The following is an 11,791-nucleotide window of genomic DNA, read 5'->3' on the forward strand; positions in this document are numbered from 1 at the left end:
AGGCTATGGTTTGCAACTGCACATTGGGACAAATATTGTACTTTTTGTATAAATGTCCTCTGGTCTGATGAAACAAAAATAGAATTGTTTGGCCATAATGACCATGTTTGGAGGAAAAAGGGGAAGGCTTGCAAGCCGAAGAACACCATCCCAACTGTGAAGCACGGGGGTGGCAGCATCATGTTGTGGGGTTGCTTTGCTGCAGGAGGGACTGGTGCACTCCACAAACTAGATGGCATCATGAGGGAGGAAAATGTTGTGGATATATTGAAGCAACATCTCAAGACATCAGTCAGGAAGTTAAAGCTTGGTCACAAATGGCTCTTCCAAATGGACAATGACCCGAAGCATACTTCCGAAGTTGTGACAAAATGGCTTAAAGGACAACAAAGTCAAGGTATTGGAATGGCCATCACATAGCCCTGACCTCAATCCTATAGAAAACTTGTGGGCAGAACTGAAAAAGCATGTGCGAGCAAAGAGGCCTACAAACCTGACTCGGTTACACCAGCTCTGTCAGGAGGAATGGGCCAAAATTCACCCAACTTATTGTGGGAAGCTTGTGGAAGGCTACCCGAAACGTTTGACCCAAGTTAAACAATTTAAAGGCAATGCTACCAAATACTAATTAAGTGTATGTAAACTTCTGACTCACTGGGAATGTGAATAAATAAATAAATAAATAATTCTCTCTACTATTATTCTGACATTTCACATTCTTAAAATAAAGTGGTGATCCTAACTGACCTAAGACAGGGTAATTTTTACTAGGATTAAATTTCAGGAATTGTGAAAAACTGAGTTTAAATGTATTTGGCTAAGGTGTATGTAAACTTCCGACTTCAACTGTATATATATTTTATATTCTTCAAAGTAGCCACCCTTTGATTACAGCTTTTCCTTCACTCTACAATTCAAATATGAAGGCCAGATTCACACAGTCTCTTCTCAACAGTTGATGTTGAGATGTGTCTGTTACTTGAACTCTGAAACATTTATTTGGGCTACAATGTCTGAGGCTGGTAACTCTAATTTACTTATCCTCTGCAGCAGAGGTAACTCTGGGTCTTCCTTTCCTGTGGCGGTCCTCATGAGAGGCAGTTTCATCACAGCGCTTTGTTTTTGCGACTGCACTTGAAGAAACTTGAACATTTGTTGAATTGAGATTGACTGAACTTCATGTCTTAAAGTAATGAAAAAGTCATCTCTTTGATTATTTGAGCTGTTCTTGACATACAATGGTTTTGGTCTTTTACCAAATAGGGCTATCTTCTTTATAACATTCCTACATTGTCACAACCTAAATAATTGGCTGAAATGCATTAAGAAGGAAGGAAATGCCACAAATGTACTTTTAACAAGACACGCCTGTTAATTGAAATGCATTCCAGGTGACTACCTCATGAAGCTGGATGAGAGAATGCCAAAAGTGTGCAAAGCTGTCATCAAGGCAAAGGGTGGCGAATTTGAAATCTCAAATATATTTGTATAACACTTTTTGGTTACTACATGATTCCATGTGTTATGTCATAGTGTTGATGTCTTCACTATTATTCTACAATGTAGGAAATAGTCAAAATAAAGAAAAACTCTGGAATGAGTAGGTGTGTCCAAAATCTGACTGGTATTGTATATATTTCTATGGGAAAGGAAAGGAGGCTGACTGAAAGATACGAATGGTTCCATTATGAGTTTATCAGACAGAAGCAATCAATGTTCAGTGAATGCTGCCATCTGTTGTTAACTTAAAATAGTGTTTTGGTAATAATGCACTAGAATCAATTTACATTTTTAGGCCCGTTTGCCCTGCGATTTATGTGATACAGTTGTGCTCTAATCAGATTAATGTAGTAGCTATGAGTTAATTGGTGTACTAGTTAATTGATTTAATAGTAAGTTCTTTAACAAATCTTTGTTTTATTTTTTGTTAATAAGGAAGTTTTGATATGACTATCTGTCAAACAGTATTCTGTTTCTTGAATGCATTAAACATCGTGTTTTGGGAACAAATAGTAGCGTAGTCATATTCTAGTTCTGCGTGCGAGCGCGCTAAAGATATGTAGAAAAGGTCTGCTGAACACACACTGTAGTGCTTGCTCCACGAGTCACTACAGGCACAGATAGAACAATGAGACAGATATTTCACTGGATGTATAAATGTGAAAGCATCCGCTTGGCATTTCCACTCACTACTAAATATGGTAGTGAGCGAAAACCTGAAGGCGGGTAGTGAGAGAAAATGGAACGAGATGGATTTTGGGCGACATTCTTCAAATTTTGTCATTGACAAAGCCCACAGTGTTCTGTTCCCCAAACGAATTTATGTTATGAAAAGAGTGGACTAAGATTTGTAGACTTTACCATTTGCAAACGATTTTTAAAATCACGTTGTTTAGAAGGTTTAGAAGACCAATTGAGTTATTGCACTCGCGCACTTTACTGAGTAGGCGTTCCCTAATGGACATATGCAGATTTGTGCTAGAACACGCCAATAGGATCTCGCTAGCTTATGCTTGGCTCTGCCCATCTTCTTTGCTTGTTCTGCCCACTATGACTCATTTGTTCCCATTGGAATCGACACGTTGTGGTCTATCTTGGTTTACTTACAAAATGTTTGCTACAGGTAAACGACATCACAACGCAAACTAGATATTATAACGTACATTCCCCATGCACTGCAGTTGGGCCAAATGCGGTGACGTTTCTTTCTCTCGCGGCATATATCACACAGCGGATACACTTTTGCAGATTAACCATGACTGCTAAACGACCTTATTAGACTCCAAAGTAGGTAAGCAGTCTAAATACGTTACGTTAGCTATCTTAGCTAATGCTAACGTTAGTAATACATATATTTGGTTAGAAACGTTATCTAGACAGCTAGCTAGTTGTGAACAGTTTTCTGCCGTGCATTAGCTACTTCTCGATTTCACTTGAGTGAAGCTAACCTAAATCTTGACTTGAGTTCTTACCAGATCTTCTGGGTTGTTGTTTCTGATCAGGCCTAGCTAGCTAACGTTTGCTATTCACAGCTAACCAAGTTAGCAAGCTAGCTAACAGGCTACTGCTATTTAGCTAACGTTGCCTGTCAACACTGATAGCTATCTAACGTTAGCTGGCTAGTTGTGTTGCTTGTTTAGGTAAAGTTGTTTAGCTAGCTAAAGCTACCAATCATCTTAACATCTAACGTCTAAATGTATTTAATTTAGATAGCTAGTTAGCTAGTTGATCGCTCAATTTAATTTATAGCGACATATTATTTAGTTAGCCTAGCTACTACTATGTACAATAGCCGTAGTAAAACTAGCTAACGTTAGTAGGCTAACGCTCGCTGTGTTATTTTGATTTAACGGGATTGTTGATGGCTACAGTAATTATTCAGTTGGCTGACAAACAAGGTTTTGTTTGTTAGTTATTCAGCTAGGTAACTGTCAGCTAAACCCGTGATTACTCAATGATGACCCCTCTTAAATGTAGCTAAATGTTTTCGTTGTCTTTAACTAAGTTACAGTAACTCGTTAGCTAGCTAATACTTCTGTCCTCATTTGACCCCACAGACACGTAGGTCCCTCTAAGTTAAGATGAACATTGATGACAAGCTGGAGGGGATGCTGCTGAAGTGTGGTGGGGGAGTGGATGAGAGTGTGGGGTTAGGGGGTGGAGGTCCAGTCGTCATGACCCTGGGCGAGCGGGGGTTAGATCACCACCCCCTGTTAGCAGACGATGATGAAGAGGATGATGATGACCTGACAGGGGTTTCAATGGTGTCCCATGACCTGATCCCAACTGATGAGATGGTGGTACATGAGGAGACTGTGAATGGCAGGGAATGGGGAATGAATCAGAGACTCTCACACAAGCTGCCTGTGAGTCCATGTCATGCATACATTCTTATTGCCAGTCTTCTTGCCATACATGCTGTAAATCGTGACACTGGGTGAATCTCAAGTCTTTCCTCATTCCTTACTTCCTCTCTTCTCCCGGTCTTCATTTGGAAGACTTTTGAGATTCACCCATTGAGCGAATAATCATTCTGACTTTAAGCAGTGAAATTCAAACATTAAATGTTAATCATCAATGTTTTGTAGGTAAGCATCAAACAAGAGTTGAAGCTGACTTCTGATCAACTAATGCTGGGGAAGAAAGAAAGAAAACAGCCCAGAGACCTCACAGAGTGTCACAAGAAGAAGAAGCGAAAGCAGCGCTCTCCTGCCAAGGTGCAAATGTATAATACATTTAGCATTTAAATCAGGTTATAACCACATGGTCTGTGCAGATTACATATTTATTTTGGGACTTGACAAATTCTGTTGCCAAAACTAGCAACGTGAAAACCATTATTATTTTTTGAAGGCTCACCCAGCTTCAGTTGTAAATAAATTGTGAATTGACACATTTCTTGTCCTTGTCTTTCCATGTATCTCTCTTTTTAGATTCTCACCATCAATGAGGATGGGTCATTGGGTCTCCAGAGCCCAAAGTGTCATGTGTGTGTGCACTGCAACGCAGCCTTCCGAACCAACTACCATCTACAAAGACATGTATTCATCCACACTGGTATGTCTTATGACAGTCAAGCCTCTTGCTTTACATTAAATTAACAAAACTATGATCTAGGCCCTATGCTGTAAGCCTACTTATTATGCAGAAATTGTAACCAACACAATTTCCCATTGAAATAAGCAAGAAAAATATGGTTTAACTGACCAACTTGCTTGGTTTCAGGTGAGAAGCCATTTCAGTGCAGCCAGTGTGATATGCGCTTCATACAGAAGTACCTTCTCCAGAGACATGAGAAGATCCACACTGGTAAGAGAATTACCCACGAAGCTATGATTTAACTATGTTAGCCAATGGTTAGTCAAAGATCCCACCTGTTGAATGTTGATGTTACTAGCCCACAGAATGAGCTGTCCCTTTGACTTTGTCAGGTGAGAAGCCCTTCCGCTGTGAGGAGTGTGGCATGAGGTTCATTCAGAAATACCACATGGAGAGGCACAGAAGGACCCATAGTGGAGAGAAGCCCTATCAATGTGACTACTGCCACCAGGTTGGTTATTTATGTTATCAAAGCACATCTCAATGGCCTGGTCCCATATCTGTTTGTGCTGTATAGACAACTCCTATGGTTTGCCATGATAGACAATGACCAGGAGTTACCAAGATGGCACAAATAGTATACATCACTAGTTCGAATTCTAGTTTAAAACTGGTTTATATAGCATGCAGATGTTTCTTTAAAAACATTTATTCTACTACTATCCATGTATGCCACAAACCCATTCGGTTTGTTTTCCACAGTACTTCTCCAGAACTGACCGGGTTCTAAAGCACAGGCGCATGTGCCATGAGATGAAGGAGAGGAAAGCCCACAAGGCTGCAGCAGCGGAGAAAGATGGAGGACTCCTGCACAACACAGAATCTCTGGGCTTTTCCTTCTCTGCCAAAGAGTGCTCGCTGCCCAAGAAGAAACGCTTGAAGACTTCAGACAAGTCTCAATGCTCAGCTGCTGTCACTGAAGACGTTGCCACGGTCGCTTCTCTTGGCGCCATGGATAAGGAGGTGGAGCAAAGACCGAACAAAATCGAATGTCTACCTCTCTATGCAGTTACCTCCAAGGTGGTCAAAGATGAGTATGTGGTGGCAGATTATTCTGTGGAGCTTCCAGACTCGTCCGGCGAGCAGCATTTGGGGCTGGGTGGGGAGAATCTCTCCTCTGAGGAGATTCATCCTCCCAAGCTGGTCCTTAAGAAGGTCCCCAAGAGGAGTTTGAAGCAACCAACTGAACCCGAACCACCTGTGAGTCTGTCCCCTTTGTCCTCCTTTGAAGATGGCAAAATCACCAGGTACACGTTTGAGATCGTGGACAAACAAGGTCTTCTGGATGTGGATGTGGCCAATTCTGACCTGGAGCCAGTAGATGCTCTCCAAGGAGGGCAGACGAAACCAGCATCCAGCAGCACAAACTACGATGATGCAATGCAGTTCCTGAAGAAGAAGCGATATCTCCAGCAGGCCACTTTGTCCAACAACCGCAATTATGCCCTGAATGTAAGCAGCATCACGTCCCAGCCTTCCATTAGACAAGCCTCAGTGGCCAATGTCATCGACGAAACTGTTCCCGCCACCATCTTGGAACCCCAGCCGTTGAGCGTCGAGATCAAGTCCAACCACGACAAGAACGTTCTCCCGGATGAGGTTCTCCAGACTCTCCTGGACCACTACTCAAACAAGGCCAATGGGCAACCTGATATCTCTTTCAGTGTGGCTGACACGGAGGTGACCTCCAGCATCTCCATTAACTCCTCGGATGTGTCTGAGGCCAGCCCGGTAGAGAGCCTGGGAGGTAACCCTCAAGCCCCACCAGCAGAGAAGTCTAGCCTCCTGCATGAGTACTCAAAGTTCCTTCAGCAAGCACTGGAGAGGACCAGCCAGAACGATAGCTACTTGAGCAGCCAGAGTCTTACCTTTGTCACCGAGAGCCCCAGTCTCTCCAACCAGCCTCTGTTCTCCACAGAGAAACAGAACCCTTCCCCCAGCAGGTTTACCACTGGTAGGTCAGGGATGAACTCTCCACTACGCTCTACCTTGGAGAAACCCCATTTTGGACTACTTGTAGGGGATTCCCAGCACTCTTTCTCATTTTCAGGGGACGAAACAACCCCCTCAGCTGTGTCGCCAACCGAAGACTTTCTGGAGGAAGTTGCATCCTCGAAAAAGACTGATGCTCAAGGGTTGCATCAGACTTTTCAAATCAGCACCTTCGATCAGAACTTCCGGTCACAGTTCCAGGCCTCGTCACGTTCTGGAATCACCTCCCAATTTACTATTGCCAATGGACAAGTCAGTCTGCGAAGTCATGGAACAGACTTCTCTGAATTCTCCCTTGAGACGAGGTCTCAATTGAACTCTTCCCCTGATGCTACAAGGAGTCAAACGTTTGGTTGAGGATATTTTTATTTATTTCTGCGATCATTTTGGAAGGCACTTTTATATACATATCCTCTGTTCTGCCAAATAGGTTACACTGCAAAGGTGGCTGTTGCTCAAAGCATTTGTGATTTTAAAAAAAAAATATATATATATATATATATATATATATACTTTTCTGTTAGATTGAAATGGTCAATTTTGGTAATCATTAAAATAGGGGGGGGATATCTGTATGAGAAGCACTTTCCCATATGTAATTGGGTTGCGGGGGAAAAAGCGCTCATGGGGTTTATTTGATTTTAAATTAAGAATTGTAAGCCACAAAGGTGTAATGAAAAGGATTTGGTTGCATAGTAACTCTTACATTATAATGATTTCTCTGTTTTCATTTTCTAATCGACTTTAATCATGTTTCTTCCACCTTTTTCTTGCTTTAACTCTCACCGGATATCTGGGTCTGTATTTATAAAGCATCTCGGAGTAGTAGTGCTGATCTAGGATCAGCTTTTCCTTTTAGATCATAATGAATAAGACTGTATGGATAGGGGGAGGGGCTGGTTGCCTGGCTACCAATCAACATTGCTTGCCTCCCCCAATGATTTGTAGAATGCAAGCACATTCTGACCTATCTAATTCTTTCCAGAAACCAATTAGTTGTGCTAGGGCCAGCCAACGTGACGTTATCAACTGTGATACTCTGATTAGATTTGTTAGATGACCCAATCGCCATTGAATTTGTTTTGTACAACTCCCCTCATTTTGAAGTCGCACAAACAACTTCTAGGATGTAGGTTTCAGACAGAATGTATGTAGCGATCGATAGGGCAGCGGAAATACATTTGGGGTGAGCCGTCAGGCAAGGTGGCTGGTCCTAGATCAGCACTCTTACTCTGAGGCCCTATGAATACGGGGCCTGTTACCATAGGCCATGTCAATATAACAGTTCTGAGATTCTTCTAAAGTCATGCTATATAACTGCTGAATGTAGTGTTGTCCACTTGTTGATAATGTACAGTATACCTGCTATAAGACCTTTTCGTTTCAGTTTATCTGAACAGAATTCATTTCAAATTTATGTAAAGAATGTTTTCTTCAGTTGCTTGCTAAATTCCTTTTTCATGGTGTGTAGCCTGAAATATGATTTTATTTGATCTTTTGATTGAATAAGTCTTAGTTTAAAGTCACTTGATTCAAAGCTCTCCCCTGGAAGAAATGTATGGTGGTTGGTGTGGAATGAAGTACACTACATAACCAAAAGTATGTGGATACCTGCTCATCAAACATATCATTCCAAAATCCTGTGCATTAATATGGAATTTGTCCCCCCTTTGCTGCTATAACACTCTTATGGGAAGGCTTTCTACTAAATGCTGGAACATTGCTGCAGGGACTTGGTTCCATTCAGCCACGACTATCAGTGAGGTTGGGCACTGATGTTGGGCGATTAAGCCTGACTCGCAGTTGGGTTTCCAATTCATCCCAAAGGTGTGCGATGGGGTTGAGGTCAGGGCTCTGCAGGCCAGTCAAGTTCTTCCACAACAATCTTGACAAACCATTTCTGTATGGACCTCGCTTTGTGCACGGGGGTATTGTTATGCTAAAACAGGAAAGGGCTTTCCCCAAACTGTTGCCACAAAGTTGGAGATACAGAATTGTCTAGAATGTCATTGTATGCTGTAGTCTTAAGTTTTCCCTACAGTAAAGGACCTAGTCTGAACCATGAAAAACAGACTGGGATCATTATTCCTCCATCAAACTTTACATTTGGCATTATGCATTGGGGCCGGTAGCGTACTCCTGGTATCAGCCAAACCCAGGTTTGTCCGTCGGACTGCCATATGGTAAAACGTGATTCATCACTCTATAGAGAACGCATTTCCACTGCTCGAGAGTCCAATGGCGGCTAGCTTTACACCACTCCAGACAACGCTTGGCATTGCGTATGATGTTCTTAGGCTTGTGTGCGGCTGCTCGCCCATGGAAAAGTATTTCATGAAGCTCCTGACAAACAAACCATTTTTGTGCTGATGTTTCTTCCAGAGGCAGTTTGGAACTCGGTAGTGAGTGTCAATGTTTGTCTGTGGAGATTCCATGGCTGTGTGCTAGATTTTATACACTTGTCCGGAACACGTGTGGCTGAAATAGCCCAATCCACCAATTTGAAGGGGTGTCCACATACTTTTGTGTGTGTATATAGTGTATGTCATTCTTCATCCAAATCAATAGTACTGGATAGAAATAGGTTGGTCTTGACCATTCTAAATAATCTAAAGATACTAAACAAATGTAATTTGTCTGAATATTAAATCATGTTTGCACAATGTACCTTAAGTGAGGTTAATTGATGATTGATGATCTTTTTAGGGTTTAGATCATGGTTCAAATGAGAACCTAAATGCTTTGTTATATTGGTCATCGAAATGTTATACAGTTATGTTGCATGCACTTATTGGGAAACAAATCATGGTTCATTGCAGATTTCAACTCTACTGTTTGTTTTGTCTCACCCAAATTTTATTATATAGGGAATGTGCCAACTCTGTTCTTTGCATGTGTTCTCTATAGCCAACAGCTCGCAGACACAGTGCGGCTTGGCTATCTAGATGATGAAATTATGGATAGGAGCGAGAATATTTGTTAAATGGCAGCCAAGCATAGATCATCATGTCACTAGAATAAGACACTCAATATATTTATTGGAAAACAACGTCAAGCTTGCACTTTCACCGTCCTGTGAAGTTCATAACTTATTTCATCTGTAGCCTAATAAACTGCATGCTTTCCCGACGTGTCGAAGTGGGAGGACCACACACCATATCATCCCATGACTCCCAAGTTTACTTCAAAATGATGGTTCTTATATCAATATTTGCACGTAAGGGCATTTCCACTGCCATTTCTTGCCTAAATATATTTTACCAACACAAAAAGATCCATGTTGAATGAACATTATCTGTGGGCATTAATAGAATTGTACTGAAACTTCTGCTTTCCATCACAACTATCGTGATTATTTTATACGTTTTGACTTTACTCACATAAAAACTGTTGCTGGAAACGTGATTTTTTTTGTAAGAGAATTGCCCATTCCGCAGTACTTTATATCCTACATTGCACATATAGTTGTAAGAGATTCAAGTTTGTCTTTAATTTAGGCTCCTGTCCTGGAAAATATCTTCATTAGTTGTCATCAGTGCCTTTTTAAAAATATTTCCAGCCATCCCCATATGTTTCATAGTCATTTTTGGTGACTCTCAATTAAATATACTAGCCCCATCTGCACTTTCTGAAACTAACCCAATTCAAAGTTATTTACAATGAAAGTGGAACTTTCTGCTCTTTAAAAGGACGTCCCTTTCAAACATTTTACCCCTCTTGCTATTACAGCAAAGACTGACCACTGGCATCTCTTCCGATTTTCTATCTTTTGTAGCACAGATATGATAAATGTTTTATCTACCGGTAATCTATTGTTAGGGTGTTTTATCTGTGTGCTCTCACATTAGCAAAAGTGGTAGGATTGCTTTTAGTGGCCAAGAAAGTTCTGAAAATTAAGATTTGAATTGCACGATGACATTTTAAGTGAATGGTTATTTCTTTATGGCTATTACTGTATTACACACTGCCTAACTTTCTGAATAGTTGTGCATATTTGGCAGAGGTTACAGAAAAGGTTTGAGATATATTTTGTTGAGTCTCTCTTGCATTCTTGGGTTTCTATGGTATTTGTTGTAACAGATTGATATAATTGTTGCATGTGAAGCGAAACACAATAACAGCCACTTTTGAAAGTTACCTTGACAAAATGAAATGGTTTGAAATGATTTTTCTTGTTATATTGCCTTAGTCATTTCGGTCTTGCTATTTTGTCTTGCATGATGTCTTTCTTTTTGTGCTTTGTTGTTCATGTCTTTTAAAGTTAAATTGTTTTGCTTATAGAATTGATAGCTACCGTCATGTTAGTTATATTATGTCAACATTGTGTTTTACATCAAATGCTAGCTCTCACTTGTTACATTTCTACTGACAATCAGGGACAAATAATACCCTCGTTCTGGATTCAACAGCTACTAAACTTTACTCTGTAAACATTCCCTCTGTAGAATGTATAGATAGTTGGTATCTCTGCTGTAAATAAGTAGAATATCTTTGGCTTGTGTATGTTCAGTTCTGGACAACCTGGTGGTTGTAGCTACAGTGAGGACTGGTGTACAATGTTTTATGGGGCCACTTTTCATTAGATTTTCAATGCAGTTTGTTTGTCACTTCATGTTCTGTGAAACCATAGGTTTTTTCCACCTATTTTTCTATTTTATTTCCCTCATTAGTGATTTGACCAGCTATGATTTGACTCGCAGTAATTAAAGTCCGCCCATCCTTACATGAAATAATAGTTACAGTATTGTAGTGTGGACTGGACTGTCAGTTTGAAGAATACCTGGGGCATCATCCTCGTAAATTCATCAACAATTGATTATTCAATGTTGTGACATATAACTGAAATGTTGACCTGTAGTCAGTCATGAGATGTGAAAAATGTTTTATTTTTGGTTTAGTTTTTTCATTTCATTTTTGGCTCCGTTATCTGATTGTATGGGTTTAAGTTTTCAACTAAACCTACTGTACACCGGTGAAAGAAAGCACTTTCAAAAGCACGGTGTATAGTTGTATGTGTATTTTCCCATGACTATCTTAGATTTGAACTTACAGTATAAGTTTGAGACCCAAAATGTTCCTTCTTCAACTGCATACCGAGAGGAACTGAAAAGATTGCTCTTATGGTTGTGAAAAAGCAACCCATTTTTGGGACAGTTCCACCACTTACAGTAACCCCCTATCCATAAACTGACCATAAGTG

General features: G+C 40.6%; 1 protein-coding gene across 2 annotated transcripts; it reads left to right on the forward strand.

Moving 5' to 3' along the window:
* Positions 1-2,574: 2,574 nt before the first annotated feature.
* On the forward strand, positions 2,575-7,064 carry LOC112225565 (zinc finger protein 148). 2 transcript variants are annotated; one of them, XM_024389621.1, is made up of 7 exons: positions 2,575-2,791; positions 3,558-3,866; positions 4,089-4,217; positions 4,434-4,557; positions 4,726-4,809; positions 4,932-5,050; positions 5,302-7,064. In XM_024389621.1, the coding sequence occupies exons 2-7, from the start codon at positions 3,582-3,584 to the stop codon at positions 6,946-6,948; spliced, it is 2,388 nt and encodes a 795-aa protein (XP_024245389.1). In that variant the 5' UTR covers positions 2,575-2,791; positions 3,558-3,581; the 3' UTR covers positions 6,949-7,064. The 2 variants fall into 2 exon arrangements, with proteins under 2 accessions (XP_024245389.1, XP_024245390.1); XM_024389622.1 differs by having other exon boundaries at positions 2,575-2,787.
* Positions 7,065-11,791: the final 4,727 nt, after the last annotated feature.

This window comes from Oncorhynchus tshawytscha, linkage group LG26 (assembly GCF_018296145.1).
Source record: "Oncorhynchus tshawytscha isolate Ot180627B linkage group LG26, Otsh_v2.0, whole genome shotgun sequence".
In the NCBI taxonomy this organism is placed as follows: Eukaryota; Metazoa; Chordata; class Actinopteri; order Salmoniformes; family Salmonidae; genus Oncorhynchus; species Oncorhynchus tshawytscha.